Below are 18,267 nucleotides of genomic sequence, written 5' to 3' on the forward strand. Positions count from 1 at the left end.
GGAGGTGCCAGGTCCTTGGCACAGTCCCCACCAGTGAGCACCAAATAGCTAGTCCGGGCCAGACGCTCTTGTGAACACTTTATAGATTCGATCCCACCTGGTCCCCCCGCAAGACCCCTGGGGTGAGGTACAGACAGGATGCCTGAGGCAGAAAAAGGTGTAGAAACGCACCCGGGTTCACAAAGCCAGCAAGTACAGAACCAGGACAGGAGCTCACAGTTCTAACCACCCAGCCAGGCCTTTCCGGTCAAGGCAGGTGTCCCCATGACGCCCTCATCAACCACCAGAGAAACCAAAACAAACGACTGTGGCAGGAAAGATCCCTGCCCGTCACCCGGGACCACACAAGAACCTCCCTGTAAGGACACAATGAAAATGTCCGCTTCACTTCCCCGGCACCACATCCAGACTTGATCACTCCGCACAACACAGAGTCGCTGACCTCAAGGGGTGCGTATCCTCTAGATGCAGAGAGAAAGTGAAGAAGGAAGGGAAAGGCAATCTCACTCACTTGTAGGGCTTTGCATCGTTATATATATTTGTGATACGCTGAGTTGTGTACCCCCCCAACCCATGTGGATGTCCGGGAGCCGGTGAAGGGGAGTTTACTTGAAAACATGGTCCTTGCAGATGCAATTAAGATGTCAGTTGAGATGAGATCACACCTGACTAGGGCAGGCCCTATTCCAAGGTGACTGGTGTCCTCGTGAGAGGGAAGAGAGACACACAGGGCCACGCCGCGAGACACCAGCAGCAGAGGCGGGAGGCTGTGGCTGCAGGCAGAGGAGCACCGAGCAGTGTCCCGGCAAACCTCAGACGCCGGGAAGATACAAGTGGGGAGTCTCCCCTCCGGGTTTCAGAGACGGCCTGACCCTGCCCACAGCTTGGTTTCAGGCTTCCAGCCTCTAGAACTGTGAGACTGTACATTTCTTCCTTTTCTTTTCTTCTTCCTTTTTCTTTTTTCTTTTTCTTTTTTCAACGCAATAAACCTCTGTTGTTTGAATCACTGAGTTTGGAATACTTTGTTAGAGCAGCCCTAGTGATGAGTTCAACATTGCCTGGCCTTTCAGCCCCAGCAAGACCTCAGAAGAGGTATTTTGTTCATCTCGGGACCCCAGGAACTGGGGTCCCTGTCACGTAGTAGACAAACTAATAAAGTATAAACTCGGTCAATATTTACTAAGAGACCAGAGCAAATTAGGTGCTAAATAACCTTTGCAGAATGAATGAATTTTTTAAGTGAATGAATGATACGCTCAGGGAGGCTTTGCAACGGGTCTTATTTCTCTCTTTCCCCGGGATTCAGCAGAGGGCCTGGCACACAGCAGCTGCTGAAAATCTTTAGGGGGGCGGGGTGGCGGGGAAGTGAAGAGAGAGGGGGAGCATCAAGGTCAGAAACACAAGTTCCCCACTCCTCATCCAGGTGAAACCTTCCTCCTTCACGTATCTAACCAAGGAGTGGCCGACACTGGGAAATAACCCGGTGACTCTTAAGCAGCCTCGATGATATTGGAAGGCTTTCGCAGTGGGACTCGAATGTGGTTTCTCTAAAACACATTTTTCTCTTACATCCAGAAATCGTCAGGCTTTCCAACCCTCCCAACAATGTTAGAAATGCAGCTCAGAGTTGAGAGGTCAGCGCTTCTGCGTTCAGCCCGAGGGACATGTTTCCCGTCCATGCACAGCCTTCATTCCTGACCCCTGCCCTGTGGCCAAAGAGGGACATCAGCCGGGCTCAGGGAAATTCAATTTGGGCTGACAGCTGGCCGCATGCTAACAACAGGGCGTCCGCCTTGACCCTCTGGAGAAGCACAGGCGGGCGGGAGTGTCACGGAGGTCTCTCAGGGGCTTGGGAAACCTCCCAAAGGAGGGTCTGAAGTTCTGGCTGGTTAGTTTCTACATTTGGAGGAAAACTCTGAAAACAAGGCCAACTGATTTCTACTGCTGGTCAGAGTTCAATTCCGCTTCCAGACGCTCTCCTGGTGGTACGTCGGGGGAAAGAAAGGAAACACGTTGTTCTTCACTCCCGGACCCGAGCTTTCCTAGGAGTGGTAATAACACCGTGGCGAGGTGCGATTTTGGCCACTCATCCACGTGCGCGGTCACATTAATAACCCACCAGACCAAGTTCGAGGCGGCTGGAGGTGTAGCAAGTCTCTGCTCCCGGGGGTCGCCCCTTCCGGGCTCCTGAACTCCCAGCTCCGACTCTCCTCTGCCCCACGACACACCATGTGTGGAGTAACAATGGCCGCCGTGACAAACATGGAAAAGCAGAGCTGACCCCTTCTCGGGGGCGGGGAACGGGGAACGGGGAATGGAGGAACCAGAGTTCTGTAACGGGATGCAGGCCTCACGTGGTGGGCTCACCCCCAGGTGCCAGAAGCTATCGGAGGAGGGGGTCCAGGCAGACACACATCTACTATCTTAGCAGACATAGACCCTCGAGTCCTGATTAGTTTACGTGCTCTCCTGGGCCCCACGGGGTCCCACGCAGAGCCTAACCCTGTGCCAGTCCATCTGTACGGCACTTAGCCCTTCCCTTTTTCTGCTGAACAGAAAGCCCCACGGGGAACAGACCACGCCTGCCACTCATTCCTTCAGACCCCGAGCACGCTGGCCCAGGCCGGCCACCGAGGTAATGAGCAGTGGATCCACAGAGTACACGAAAGAGCCAAGACACGAACACAAAGGAACAGAGGTAGCAGCTTAGAGACTACGGGCTTCGCATCCGGCAGGTGTGGGTTCCGCTCATGCTCACCAGCTCCGCGATGTGTTTTTACTGAAGTATAATATTAATACATAAAACTATCTGCGTCCCGGGGCACCTGGGTGGCTCTGTCGGTTAAGAGTCCCGACTCTTGATTTCAGCTCAGGTCATGATCCCACCCTTCGTGGCTTTAAGCCTTGCACTGTCAGTGCAGAGCCCGCTTGGGATTCTCTCTTTCCCTCCTTCTCTGCCCTCCCCTTCTCTGTGTCTCTCAGTGATATGGGGCATAGGTGTGCCATTCGAGGAATCTTTACGCCTGGGTCACCAGTGCCCAGGTCGGGGAGCAGAACATCCGCAGAACCTCAGGAGCGGCCTCAAGCTCCCTTCCCATCGCCACCCTACCCCCCAAGGGCGAGCCACTGCCCCGCCAGCTGCAGGACACCTCCCGAGTTCCCTATCCTTGCTGGGAAAATAACGTGTACCGCGCTGGGTCTCGAATGTGAGTGTGCTGCCTGGCCAACGACAGCGGAACAGTGCGAACGCCAGCAGCCATGGCAGCGGAAGTAACAGGAGAGGGGGACAGCGGCAGGATCAGTGCCTGTAAGGGTGGTGGTGGCTACCTCGGAGTGAGGGGGTAACAGAAGGGGTAGTGTTACCAGCAGAAGCGACAGGAGCAGAAATGCCTCACACTTAGACGGCACTTACGTTCCAGGCTCTGTTCCAAGTGCCCTTCACTCGTCTGATGCTCAACGCCACCATCCACCACCGTTATAAAGACATACAAACGATGATTTCACTGAGGCACAGAAAGGTTAGGGAGCTTTCCCAAGGTCACAGTAACTATGGAGCAGGGATCCGGGATTCAAACACCAGCAGTCTGGCCACAGAGCTTCTGATCTCTCTCTTTCTCTTCCTTCTTTCCTTCCTTCCTTTCTAACTTCCTACTATTCATTTATTTATTGAGAGAGCGAGTGAGCGAGCAAGGGAGGGGCAGAGCAAGAGGGAAAGAGAGAATCCCAAGCAGGCTCTGTACTCTCAGCACGGAACCGACATGGGGGCTCAACCTCACAAGCTGCGAGATCATAACCTGAGCCGAAATCAAGAGTCAGACACTTAACCAGCTGAGCCACCCGGGCGCACCAGGGCCTCTCCTCTTAAAAGCAATCTTGCAGGAACTTTTTGCTCGGCAACGAAAGGTCTGTCCTCTAATGGTCTCTTCTGTGTGTAGGGGGAACACTTCTCCATTCTGGGAGCACGTGGTCTTGTGGACTAAAGACCACATTTCCCGGCCTTCCGTGCAGCTGTGCAGAGAGCCCAAATCACAGCCAATAAAAGTAGAAGCAGCAGGTGCATTACCCAGAAGCATCCTTAAGGTGGGAGAGCCTGCCTTTCTTCTTCTCTTGCCTTCTTCCTGCCGGCAGATATGATGGCCCGAGCAGCAGTAGCTACAATGGACCACGAGGTGACCTCGGAACGAAGTCCTGCATGGCAGAGAAGTAAGGGCAAAGGCCTGGGGGTCTCGCAGATTCTGCAGCAGCCCTGCACAACTCGTGTCCAACTTTCACGTGAGGGAGAAATAGACCTAATATCTTCTCTACGCCAACGTTCCTTTAGCTTTTACACGATTCCTAGCAAACCCTAATCCTCAATAACGCATTGGGTTTTTGCAATTATAATTAACCACTTGAAAAGATGCCCGCCAAACTATCACTTTTGGGTTGGACTCTCGACTTAAAAACAAACCAAAATAAAATGTGACTTTGTGTATCCCTCCAACAGACAAGCTAGGAACGTGAGCATACAAAGCCTCGGTGACCCTGGAAGATTTTAACAGTTCTGTGTCAGTTCATGTTGGGGTCACACTGAAGCCTCTCAGGTCGGCCTCCCTGCCTCCAGCCTCTCTCATCCATCTAGGACACTCTTGCTTGTCTTATACTTTTAAAGACTATTATAAAAGTTGAAATAATTACAATGTTGTCTCTGTGCCTACGGTATGCAAGTCACTTTATTGTCTAGTTTTTCCTAAGTGCACGCAAAAACGTAAAATATAAATATGATGATTTCCCTCTCAGAGGTAAGGTAAGGAAATGAAAGAAACAGAGGAGGTCAGTGATTTGCCTGAGGTCACACAGCAAGTTGGCAGTAAAGCCAGAATTCCAGCACTCCCTCCAGCCCCCACACGCCTTCCACCGCATCAAGCTGATTTCCAGGGAACACCAGCCACAGCAGACCCATCCTGCGTCAAGTGGCCCTGGCAACGCTGAGGTTCTCGGACTCTCTCTTCTCTGCCTCTTCCTGTTCAGGCTAATGTTTTATCATCCTTTAACACAAACCTCCACCCACTGAGGCCAGATGCCATGGATTCCATCACATGTCCCTACACCAGGCCTCAGTATGTCCAGCTGCAAAATGGGGCAAATCATACCTCCACCAAGAGGCAACCTGGCATAGAGGAAAGAGGCAGGAGACCTGGAATCAGGAAGAACTGACTTCAGACCCAGCTGGGCACATTCTTTACCTGTCAAATGAACGCGGTCATTCTTACCCAGCGGGATTACTGGGTGGATTGAACAATGTTTCTAAGAGGCACTCGGCTGAAGAGCGCCTCTCACTGACGGTGTCACCCTTGTTACTATTCCTGACTTGGTTCTGGCACCGCCACCCTGACACCTTCCCTTCTGCACAAAGGACACAGGTGATGTGACAGCAAGCACTCTGAAAAGTCTACAGCCTTACAAATGCCACACATCTGTTTGCCACGGAGATTCCCACCCACAGTGTCTCTGTCAGATTCTAGTCCGCAGTTTGATCAGATTTTGCATTTCAACCCCCACCCCAAGAATCCCTCCACATCTCCCAGGCTGGGCTCTCTAGGACAAGACGGGCTCAGACCACTCACCGATTCCATAGTGAATCTCTCGACGAAAAACTGGAGAGCCTGGAGGCTGAAGATCTCATGTCTCAGCCGTCACATCAGAAAATTACCTGGATGGGGGCAGGAGAAAAGGTAACAAGCGTCATCCAGTGGGACTGGGCAGAAGACATGGTCTCAGACCAACATGTGGTTTCACTGGGAGGCTGGCATCCTCGTTAGGAATGTTCCTACACCGCCGAGGGGCCGTCCGGGAACGGGAAGGCATAGAGGCAGCAAACCGCTGTTAACGTGATCCTCTTTGGAGCCGGCATCTCCGTCCCTGGATCTGTGCGAGTGCTCAGGTGTCCTTCATGGGTTCTATTTCTAGCTCGACAGTGGAGAGCAATTTACAAGTCATTAACTTCTCTAAACATGAAATCAAAGTGTGCTCACAGGTGCAACAGACAGACAGACCCATGGGGCTCTGCGCCCACGGGTAAGTGGAGGTGTGCCCCCAGCCAAGGGAACCAGCCCAGGGAGGAGGCAGAGCCATATGAACATACATATTTCAGGACGGCCCCTCCGAACCTGAGAAGGATTTTCATTAATGCATGCATACCAAAGCTTAATTGCTGAGTGCACAGAGCACAGGAAGTCTGGGATGAAAGGTGTTACGTAAGGGAACAGCGTCAGTATCTGCAGCGTGGAGGAGAAATAGAGGTAGAGCGGGAAAACAAGATGAGCCAAAAGACCTGCTGGGTCCTTCTCCAGGGATCCCGAGCTCAGAGTGGCACCTCCATCTGGGGCCAGGACACAGGGACACTCTTGGCCCACCGTCTTCCTATCCCCATACCCAATCCCCATCCCAAGTCCTGTCTCATTTACTTCCTAAAGATCTCTCAGCCTCTCTCTCTCTGTCTCTCTCTCCTCCCGCTTCCTCCCAACACAGCCCTGGACCAAGCCTCCACCGTTCCCACCTGGGTCCCTACAACTGTCTCCTTCCTCGTCTCCTCTCATCCCCATTTCTCCCTCTGAAATCTGGTCCTCCCCCCACACTGAAGCTAGAATCACCTCCTTTTTTCTTTTTGGCCTTTTATTGTAGAGAATTTTGTAGACACAAGAACAGAGAAGCGTATCCTGAACCCCACGCACTTACCGCTGAGCCTCAATCACCATCAACTCACAACCAACCTTTCCTCTCCCCACGTTATTGTTTCAGAGCAAAAAATCTCTCCATTTCCATCATAAATAGAACAGCCTGGGTCCGCAAGACCACGTCCTTCACAAAAATATAACTGGACTACCATTACCACACCTAAAAAAAATTATATGATTCCCTGACATCACCAAATACCCAATTCTCAGATTTCTAATAGTCCCATGAATGTCAAAATGTTTTTTAAACAACTGTGTTTAAAATCCAGATCTAAATAAGCTCTATGCCTTATGACTGGCTGATAAGCAGAAGGAAAAATTTAAAACACCAGTCTGATTATATCACCCCCTAGCCTTCCACCCCAGCTTAACATTCTTCAATGGTTTCTTAACGCTTCACAATAAAACCAGAATCATCTAACATGGTCTCCCTCTCGCCGATCTCTCTGGCCTCGTCTTGTCCGCTCAAACTCACGGCGATAGGCATATGGCCTTCTGTCAGACCCTGGGACTTGCCAAGGTCCTTCTGTTCCAGGTCTTTTGCTCATGCTCTTCCCTCTACCTGGAAGGTCTCCTCACTTACCATTACTGCCTAGTTAACTCCTATACTTCCTGAAATCTTACTTCTTCAGGGAAACTCTTCTTGCTCCTCCAGATTAGATCATGGAATGTATTTCAGTTTTCATTCATAGTTATGTATTCATTAGTATGAATACTGATCAACATCCATTGATTTGATTCAATTATAAGCTATATGAGCATCAAGAGTGTGCTGGGACTTCCTCATCAGTGTCCCCAGCACCAGTCACAGGGCTCACCACAACATTAACAGGCACTTGTGGAACACACGAGCAAACCATCTCCTTCAAGCTAAGATGCCAAGAATGATTGACTGGATCTTCCTAATCTTGAATCAGACCTTTAAACTGGATGGAGAATGGACAGTATTACCCAAAACGTGATGTGTTCAGGAAAGCGGAAATGGTCTTTAAAAAGAAGGGCAGTGTTGGAGCAGGACTCGTATTTCCGGATTTCAAAACCTTCTACAAAGGTACAGTTATCATGGGTACATGAGCACAAGGAAGTAATATGCTTTCCCTCAGAACCAGAGACCTTCCTGGAATGGGTCCCGATCACCACCTCATCGGCACTGCTCAGGCCCTGTTATTTGCAAGAACCACCAGGGCGCCTCGCAGCCCCGTCCTCCACCTGCTCTTCCTTTGCTCTCCTCACTCGCTTCCCCCAGGGGTGGGGACTGCAACACCGTCCAGACAGAGTCACGGCTCCTCCTCCTCCATTCCTACCCAGAACTCAATTACACATCTGCGCCCCCTGGTCATGCGACTTCATGCTCCTTCCCACTAGGGTCGGTGGTGTTTACTCCTCTTCCCCACTGGATTGTGGACTGGACCGTTGGCTTATTTAAGCAATGGCTTGTGGATGCAAGTGGCAGAAAGTGCACGGTCCCAGGTCTGCCCCGCTGCACCCCTGTGATGTGCCACGGGAGGAATATGTCTCCCCAGACCCTGTTAGCCGAGAGCCCTCAGTCCGGACCCCAGACTGAAAACATGCAGAGCAGATCTGGACCCAGTGGAAGGCCCCCCGGAGCAGGCAGAGCCCGGCCTCAGTCAGCTGAGCCGCAGACCGGTGAGCATGAACTGGAAGATCTGTCATCAGGCAAGTCACTGCAGTTCTGAGGTTTTTAAACAAGCTGACGAATACACATGGAAACACTAACTTACGGACACTAACGAGTATCATCATGGGTTGGAAAACATGAAAGCCATGCTCACGGACAGCACAGGCGATTGGCAGAGTACCTACTTACAGAATACCTACTCGGTGCCAACATGACCCTCGCAACAATCCCGTAAGGCAGACAACACTGGGCTGGCTTCACCGGTGAGAACACTGAGGCTCTGAGACGTTAATGATGTGTCCTAGACAGTGTGTGGCAGAGCTGGGACCCCCCAGGTTTTCTGACTCAAGAAGTCCAAGCCAGGCTTCTCGTCCACAAAAGGGTCTCATGGATGTTCAAAGACAGACCACAGGGGCGCTCGGTCCACCAACCCACCTCCCTTCTTGTCCCATTTCCTTTGACGGGTCTCTCGGAGAGGCTACTGGGCCTCAAGTCCGATCTCCCCAAAGTCCAGTCCAGCTCTGCCCCTGGTCAGGGAGCCCCTCTGGCTCTCAGACCCCTTGTTTGTGAAACGGGGCCACCCCTCCTCGCCTAGCCTACGTCACTAGGCTGGTGTGAAACTCCAGAGAGACGGTGTGTGACAGAGCTGTGTGAGGTGTGACACCCAAGTCCGCTTACACCCCGCTGCCCGGACTCGGAAACCACTCCCAGCAGGTTAGCAAGTACGCGAATGTCGGTGTTCGCCCACGCGGCTTTCAGACCCGCTGCTGCTCTGAGACAGTTTGGCTTGTTGGTTTTTCCAACAGAGATGTTTTCTATTTATAAAAGTAACCCAGGCCCATCATGAAAAATACTGAGGCATGACACTGAAATCTGACACATCCCAACACCTAGAGATCATTACTGTTGGGATTTCAAGGCTACTTCCTTTCTGGGATTGGCTTTTGGAAGAATGAAACAAGCAATGCCTTTCAGTTAACACGACTGCCTTAGAACCAGGGAACTACCAGTAATTTAAAAAAAACTCTCCTTTGCATTCGGTCATTCAATCATTCATTCAACAACTATCTGTTTTTGTGCCTTCCATGTGCCAGAGACTGTTCTCGCCACCTGAAGTCAGAGCCAGGAGCAAAAGAGAGTTCGTGACGGCAGGCAACACACATTCGTGTTCTCATTATTTTATAATTCAATGAGTAGAGAGAGCATACTGTATGTGGGGCACTGTTGATAACAATAATAATAAATAATAGCAGCAGCTTCCTTGCTAGATGCTATACTCTAACAGCCTTGCTTATTACTAAAGGTTGGCCCTTAAGGAACCCCTGGGTGACTGAGTCGGTTTAGTGTCCGACTTCAGCTCAGGTCATGATCTCATGGTCCACGAGTTCGAGTCCTGCGTCGGGCTCTGTGCTGCCAGCTAAGAGCCTGGAGCCTGCTTCGGATTCTGTGTCTTCCTCTCTCTCTGCCCCTCTCCCACTTGCACTCCATCTCTCTCTCTCTCTCAAAAATGAATAAACATTAAAAAATTTTTTTAAGTTGGCCCTTAAATGCATCCGGGTTAGAGAACTCAGAATATGACTCTTTGATGTTATCTTTTCATACTACAGTTTCCTTTTATTCATTTTAATATGTTTATTTTTGAGGAGGGGGAAGGGCAGAGAGAGAGAGGGAGAGACAGAGAATCCCAAGCAGGCTCAGTGCTGACAGTGCAGAGCCCGATGCAGGGCTCAAACCCACAAACGGTGAGATAGTGATCTGAGCTGAAGCCAGACGCTTAACTGACAGAGCCACCCCGGTGCCCTGACAGTTTCCTTTTAAAATTGGGATCCTTGAAATCCCTGTGTCATATAGCGGCCATGAGAATCAGTGAAGACATTCAGTTAAAGCAGTGAGCAAATGGCTCAGTTCCCAGCATCCGGCGAATAAACAGAAACTAACGGTGACGATGCTAGTGACATTATGGTCTCATTCGATCCTTACAGACAGCCTACCAGAAGGTGAAACCCAGAGCTGAAGGAACTTGTCCAAGGCTATGCAGGTTCCCACTTAGGCACCCGGAGCTCCATCCCACGGGCGACCCTGTGACACAGGTGGAGAACGCACCATGCTGGGGTGGGGGAAACTGGGGCGTTTCAGCACCAACACCCATGTACAGCCCGCACACCCGGGGTGTGGCCTGAGGCAGAGGTAGGAAGCCCTCCAGGGAGACAGGCATTTGCCTCCAGTGCCTTCCAGGTTGGGCTCAAAGATACAAGAGGAATCACACAGCACCTATAATAGGTGCTCAATAAACACAGATCAGGGTAAGTGAATGTGTGGCATCCACCCCACTCCCCTCTTTACAACCTCTCACTTCCCGCTGCCAGCAGTGAGGGGAGATGGCGGGCAGCTCCCTGCTAGGGTGAGTCAGATTTCATTACCATCGAGCAGCGCATCTTTTATCCACCTGTGTTTCTGCTTCTTCTACTGAAATTCTACCCTGCAACTTCCGGTGTATCATTCGGGACAGCAATTCCTGCATGTGACGCAGGGACAAGGGATATAGTTAACTTGGTACATAAACCCCCCTTTACTGCCAATCCCCAGAGAGGTGTGGAGTTTATTCAACACAAGTGACTTCATGGACGTTGGGACGTGTACCCTGTTAGAAAGGATATTATCAACTCTTGAGTCATCTGCAGCTGGCTACAGCCTGGACAATGTCTTTTTTTTCCCATAACATCATAGCAAACACTTTTCCTATTTACTGATGTGACTCTTTCCTGGTCTGTGGAAGTTGTAACTTAGAAAATCAAGGAGTTAGAGAAAATAGCCTGAATATGTATTATTTATGTCAATCTTCATCTTATCTATTAGAGGCCAAATCTGTCCAGTCCCACTTGAAATTCCCTCTCTTCCAAGGAGTTCTTCCACAGCCATCATGAACTCTCACATCACGTAATGGCAGCACCAGTGATCCGTATGCACCAGACCCATCCCCGCCACATTGGCCACCTTGCTCAATCTTCACCCTAATCCTGCAAAAAACTGAGATTGTCTGCATTTTACAGATAAGAAAACGGAGGCTCACAGAACTTAGGTAAAATGTGGTCACACAGCTACTTGGTGGTGGCAGATTCAGGATTCGAATCTGGAATAGCCTGACTTCACCAGCTCAGGGTTTTCCTCACTACAGTATGAACTAGACTGACTATATCCCATTATTATGTCCTGAATGTTTCAAATAGGTAAGTCTAACCACCTCTCCTCCGGCGACTGTTGAACGGTGAATGGGTGAGTGCTGGGGCCGTCTTGAGTTGGCCGTGGGGATTCCCTACAATTACTACATCTCAGTTTCCATATCTGCTAGCAAGCAACAAGTCCCACCTCCCCGGCTGCTCCCAAGAGCTGTGAGTTAGGCCCCTGGGGCCTCTCTGGCCAGGTGACTCTGGACTCTGCAGGTTCTCCTCATCCATCTTTCCAGTACCCGCCAGCAGGTGGTTAGGATGGGCCGTTCCTAGTGACTCTCTCTGGCCAGGACTATCCAATCAAGTATGATATCGAAGGAAGCAGACGGGACTCTGGAAGCCCCCCCAGGAAAGCCAAGAAAGACCGAGGCACCTCACTCACTGGCTAAAACAACAATCGAAGATGGTTTGGGTCTCTCCTCTTCAAAGAAGAGGTCAGTGAAGGACCCATGATCCAAAAGACTAGATAGAGGGGCACCTGGGTGGCTCTGCCGGTTAAGCGACCAACTTCAGCTCAGGTCATGATCTCACGGTTTGTGGGTTTGAGCCCCACATCGGGCTCTGTGCTGACAGCGCAGACCTTGGAGGTAGCTTTGGATTCTGTGTCTCCCTCTCTCTCTACCCTTCCCCTGCACACATTCTGTCTCTTAAAAATAAACATTAAAAATATTTAAAAAAAAAAAGGAATCACTGTCTTGTTGGATTATAAATTCAGGAGAGATGTGATCGGGGAACGTACATCCTATGCCCTGAGCACCCGCACAGGACAGGGAGGAGGCGGAGTCGGGGTTGGCTGAGCTCATGATCCAGTGGGGCCGGGGGGACAGGGACAGAAACAAGAGAGGCTACGAACGCTCCGAGGCAGTCTCACAATGTCACAGGACCTGCCTCACACATGTATTAGGTGCCTACTGCATACTATTTCCATTGGCCAGAGCCTCCTGTAATAACACTCACCCACTGGAGAAATGCACCCATCTACTCATCTCTCCGTTTACTGAATAAGCAGATGTTATCTAAATGCCGAGGAGGTAATGACGGTTAGCAAAATAGCCAAAGTCTCTACTCAGAGCCCCTGTTTAAGAGAAGGAGACATTAATCAAATAACCCCATGGGTCATGAGAGGAAGGCAAAGCGCTGGGCACCATGGGAGCCTGCCCACCACAGTCAGTGAATAACAACTCTCATCAGTTTAAACAGTTGCATCCTGAAAACTCTGTCAATCTTAAGATAAATGAACAGCAGACACACAGCTCTGGCGAGCCCAGGGGAGAACCACCAAGTCCCCGTGGAGGCCAGGGGCTGGACGGCCAGCTAGGCTCACTCTCTTGTCACATGGCCCACTCCTCACCCCAGCAAGAGCAGGCTGGTCTCAGCCTGTGCCTGAACAAAATGACAAGTTTCCTTCAGGGTCCCCGGGGAAGAACAGCCAGTGTGAAATGTGGGGATGCGGCGTTCTGTCCGCCATCAAGGTCCTTCCCAACAGCTGGGTGGTTACTCAGGAGGAGCATGTGGAGCACGGAGTCCCTGGATGGCTGCGCTGCTCCCCATGCGCTGGGCAGAAGGGTGCCGCGGGCAGCCCGTTGCTGCGGGACCTCAAGCCTCCGGAGCAGGAAGACTTCTGCTCCAAGTCTGGCGCTCGCGACTGATTGCTGTGTGACTTGGGACAGTAAACGTCACTTCTTTTTTAAGTTTATTTCTATTTTGAGATGGAGAGAGAGAACCAGCAGTGAAGGGGCAGGGAGGGAGGAGAAGAAAGGTGGGGAGAGAGAGAGAAAGAGAGAGAGGATCCGAAGTAGGCGCCATGCGGATAGCAGACACAGGGTTCGAACTTGTGAACCCTGAGATTATGACCTGAGCCAAAGTTGGATGCTTAACTGACTTGAGCCACCCAGGCGCCCCCACAAACGTCACTTCTGCCAGCTTGTGTCTTCTGGAAAATGGGGGTGGCCGCAGACTCTCATGTGCCCACACACAACAAGCAGTCGACACTCACAAGTCCATTAAAGGCCAAGTGCATCCTACTCTAAGCAACACCTGAGGCTTTCTGCCCAGGGGCTTGCTCTCGGGCCCCAAGAGGCAGGCAGGAAGAGCCAGGAACTAACACTGGTGGGGGTGGCCCTGGGACAAGAACCTGAGAAGCGCCAGCACAGAGAGGATGGGGATGGACAAGTGCCACCACCATGACCACCTGCAACTAGAAAGGGCGCCCAGGGCCCAGAGTCCTGACTCAGCAAGGCCAGCACCATGGACACACTCATCACACTGTTGTCCCCTGTCCACAGTCAAGGCCTGAGAGTCACCTTCCAGGGCCAGCACCTCAGGGTCCCAGCCTCACCCCTGCCGGAGGACTGGAAGAATTTTGCATGGAAAGGTATTCACCCCTCCACCCCGCCCCAGCGGGGGGGCCCACTGCTAAGTGCTCACTGAGTACCATACAGACCCTGTGTGGGCACCAGACCCTCTGCCACCTCCAGTCACGCAGAATCTCCCCACAGCCCCGAACAGTGAGAAGCCCAGCTGTCACTGTGTCCCCAGCTCACAGCACAGGAACAGTACCAATAACACAGCTAGCATACACCGCGGTTTCCTACATGCGTTGGACACCACACAGGCGGTGACTTCCTTCACCTTCACAACACCCCCAGGAGACAGGTATTCTCACTGCTCCATTCTACGGGGACGGAAACCGAGGCTAATACGGGAGGAGCACTTGCTAGAATTTCAACAGCCCGTAAATGGAATCTAGATCCGCCTGATTCCACAAGATTCTTCTTTCCTTTAAATCTCACTTGCCCTTCAGAGTGGCGGCAGCCTCGGGAGACAAGTCTCCACTGTACGGGTTTCTCCCCCCACATGGGGACTAAAACAAGACCCGTGACAGGCCGGGAAGAGCAGCCTCCCTGCGCAAGCGCAAACACACTCCTGACTCCCCGAGGGAGTCCTCTCAGCATCGACCCCCCAGCAACCCGACTCGGCAACACTCCTTGTGATCGATCACCTTATTCCTTCCATCCGTCACCCGTCCTTTCCACTTGCTCCTAGTTCCAAAACACACGTCTTACCGTCAGCGCAATTTAACGTGGCAGGGTTGTCTCCTCCAAGCCCGAGATGACGTCAAGAGCGCATGTCACAACCAAAGGCATCTCAGAATCAAAGGAGAGGGAGTCTATCTAAGACTTGTCGAGATCCCATCTAGCAAAAAGCCCAGAACAGTCCTTGGAAGGCGGTCAATCTGAGAAGCGAGCGGCCTGAATAATCTCCAAGGAATCCATCAAGGTGCACCTGCCCCTGCATGAGGCCCTGTCCCGCAGCCTCCCATCTACGTGTGGCTCGGGCTCCATGCATAGCGGCACGTCGACTGGGAAAGGAAGTGAATTCCTCACTTGTCAGTGTGTCAGTGCACAGGTCACACGATCCAACGGCTGCCCACTATACTGTAGAAGTGTGAGATAAACATTCGACTCTACCTTCCATTCTGCCATTCACTCGTTCACTCCCGCAACAGTTCAACTCACGGCATCACGTGCCAACCCAAGCTGGGCCCCCTCCGCCCGTGGAAGGCAGGAAAGTCCATCAACAGCCGTTACTACCTGCGAAAACGGACGTGCATGCAAAGCACAGAGACGATTCAGACGACGGACAGAGTGGCTGTGCGGGAGGGGGGAGGTGACAGCAGCATTAGGTTCTGAGGGATGAAATGAGGAATCAGATAGGGAGGGGAAAAAAAACAGAAGAAGGACTTCTTTTTTGTTTGTTTTAATATTTATTTTTGAGAGAGAGAGGGAGAGACAGAGTGCAAGCAGGGGAGGGGCAGAGAGAGAGACACAGAATCAGAAGCAGGCTCCAGGCTCCGGGCTGTCAGCGCAGAGCCCGACGCGGCGCTCGAACTCATGCACCACAAGTTCATGAAGTGGGATGCTTACCCGACTGAGCCCCCAGAGGCCCCCAGGAACAGGGACTTCTAAGTGCACGGAGCAGCAAGTTCAACACCACAGCCTAAGACACAACTTCCCTTGGACAAATGTTTGCTGACCACCCTGATGCATCGAAGGCACAGCACTGACACTTGTCACAATGGGTGACTGCTGAGCCCGTGCTCCCTGGTGCTCTGTGCACGTGTGAGAAGGCCCCGGCCAGCGTGTCTGAATTACTGCAGCGCCAGCCAGGCGGCCTCCCCCTGGAGGTCCTCAGCACTCCTCCCACTAAATATGGCTTGCGTTCTGGGGGTCTAGACAAGTCATTCCACCCTGGGTTTCCACCTCCTTGTCCACACACGTGGGATAGTTAGCCGCTCACTCTTGGGGCTGTTGTACAATTCCGGGCACATAGTAGATGCTTTGTGCAGTGGGAGGTCCATGATGCGAGGGACCTTGTCCACCAGAAAATCTGCCTGTCCCAAAGGGCTGGATATACAGATATTTTAAATATTTAATTGTGGCTTAGAAAAAAAAATAAAACCGGGTGGCTCAGTTAAGCATCCGGCTTCCACTCAGGTCATAATCCCACGGTTCTCTGTGGGTTCGAGCCCCGCATCAGGCTCTGTGCTGACAGCTAGAGCCTGGAGCCTGCTTCGGGTCCTGTGTCTCCTCTCTCTGACCCTCCCCTGCTCGTGCTGCCTCTCTCTCTCAAAAATAGATAAAAAAACATTAAAAAATTTAATTAAAAAAACAACACATAACAAGGGCCCCTGGGTGGCTCAGCTGGGTAAGCATCCAACATGGGCTCAGTCATAATCTCATGGTTCGTGAGTTCGAGCCCAGTGTTGGGCTCTGCTGTCAGCACAGAGCCTGCTTCGGGTTCTCTCTCTCTCTCTCTCTCTCTCTCTCTCTCTCTCCTTCTCTTCCACTCTCCCTCTCTCTCTCTCTCTCTCTGCTCCTCCCCTGCTCAGGCTCTCACTCTCAAAAATAAACAAACATTTAAAAAAAACTACATAACATAGAGCTGACCACCTTAACCACTTTTAACTGTACAATTCAGCTGTGTTAGGCATATCCACTTAATCTCTGTTGTTCAACAGATCGCCAGGAATTTTTCATCTTGCAAAACTGAAACTCTATACGCATTCAGCAACAACTCCTACATCTCCTTCCCCTAGCCCCTGGCAGCCACCATTCCACTCCCTGTCTCCAGGAGTTTGGCCTCTTGAGATGCCTCATATGAGCGGAATCTACCAGCATTATTCTGTCTGCAACTGGCTTATCTCACTTAGCACTTCGTCCTCCAGGTTCGTCTGCGGGGTAGCAGGTGTCCGAACTTCCTTCCTTTTCAAGGCTGACTGATGTTCTGTGGTGTGGGTGCCACATTTTGTTCATCTGCTGCTCCACTGATTAAAATTTGGGTGGCCCCCACCTCTTGGCTATTTTGAAGAGTAAGTATGGGTGTGCAAATATCTCTTTGAGATCCTGCTTTTAATTCTTTTGGATATATGCCTGCACTTGGAATTGGTGATCATAGAGTCGTTCCATTTCTAATCTCTGAAGAACCAGCATGCTGTTTTCCAGAGAGGTTGTACCGTTGTACGATGCCACCAACAAGTGCACAAGGGTTCCAATTTCTAGCCCTCAAGGACAAATGGATGATGTGTCTGGTGGATGAATAACGGCCATAGCATAATAACACAGTAAATACTTCTTGATGGGCTGACACTTTCTCTCTAGTGACTTACAGTCTCCACAGGTTGACCCAAGAATAGAAAATGTGAACAAAATGCCCCACTCACAGAAGCAAGAACATACTTAAAACCTCCACCTATGTACAGAGGCTAATTGCTCCATGACCACACTCAGTACTAGAAGTTTCCCCCGGGACAGAGACCACGACTTACCTTCCTCTAAATCTTTGGTCTTGATCTGTAAGGCCCTCCTGGCTAAGGGGCTTGAAGAGCAGCAAGCACACAGCACTATTTGCTGAATGGTGACATAGGAGCGGGTTCAATCAAGGAAGGCTTCCTGGAAGAAGATGGCTTTGAAGGATGGAGAGGACAATCTGGCAGAGCAAAGGAGGCACAGGTGTGGCTATAGAGAGGGACCTGACTCATTAGTTTCATCTCATTCCTGAAGGCAGAGGCAGTTTGTTGTAAGCCTGAACACAGTAACAGAGTCACCTGACTGATAAAAACAACAGTCACGTGACATGGTGATGCGGCATGCTTTGCAGGTGCTTGGTAAACACCTACTGACCGATGTCCAGAATGAGATCAAAACAAACAAGGGAGGGCACCTGGGTGGCCTTCAGCTCAGGGCATGATCTCACGGTTGGTGAGTTCGAGCCCCGCATTGGGCTCACAGCCGTCAGGACAGGGCCTGCTTCAGATCCCCTGCCCCTCCCTCTCTGCCCCTCCCCTGCTCATGCTCTCTCTCTAAGATAAACTTAAAACAACAACAGAAAAACATCAGAAGGACTTCTGTATGAGTGGCCAAAAAGGGCAATGGGGGATGGGGGGTGGGGGAGGGTTCCTTTTACATGCTAGCGAAACAGTCATGTGACCTAGACTCAGCTTCCCGCCGCCCCCCCCCCTCCGTCAACAGGAAGCCCTAGAAGAAACCACCTGTCAGCCCCAGCCTCGTGACCAGGGCTGGGGCAATCCCAGGCCTCAGACTTCTATCTAGAATTCCACCTTGCTTCCTAGGAATGTTACTGCCTGTACATCTGGAAGGATCAGCCAGAGTCTACACAACTTCTT

General features: G+C 51.3%; 1 protein-coding gene across 4 annotated transcripts in view; it reads right to left on the bottom strand.

Annotated features, from left to right (window-relative positions):
- Positions 1–17,662, bottom strand: part of ASAP1 (ArfGAP with SH3 domain, ankyrin repeat and PH domain 1) — a 310,121-nt gene extending 292,459 nt beyond the window's left edge. For 2 of the 4 annotated variants that reach the window (XM_029923859.1, XM_029923858.1), the window contains exons 1-2: positions 17,410–17,660; positions 5,607–5,692 (exon numbers count right to left, since the gene is read on the bottom strand). In XM_029923859.1, coding sequence (XP_029779719.1) covers positions 5,607–5,665 — 59 coding nt within the window. In that variant the 5' untranslated portion in view covers positions 5,666–5,692; positions 17,410–17,660. Of the gene's footprint in view, positions 1–5,606; positions 5,693–17,409 lie in introns of all 4 variants that reach the window. The other 2 variants (XM_029923855.1, XM_029923857.1) reach the window with 2 other exon arrangements.
- Between the last annotated feature and the right edge of the window lie 605 nt (positions 17,663–18,267).

Source organism: Suricata suricatta, chromosome 15, assembly GCF_006229205.1.
Source record: "Suricata suricatta isolate VVHF042 chromosome 15, meerkat_22Aug2017_6uvM2_HiC, whole genome shotgun sequence".
Lineage (NCBI taxonomy): Eukaryota > Metazoa > Chordata > Mammalia > Carnivora > Herpestidae > Suricata > Suricata suricatta.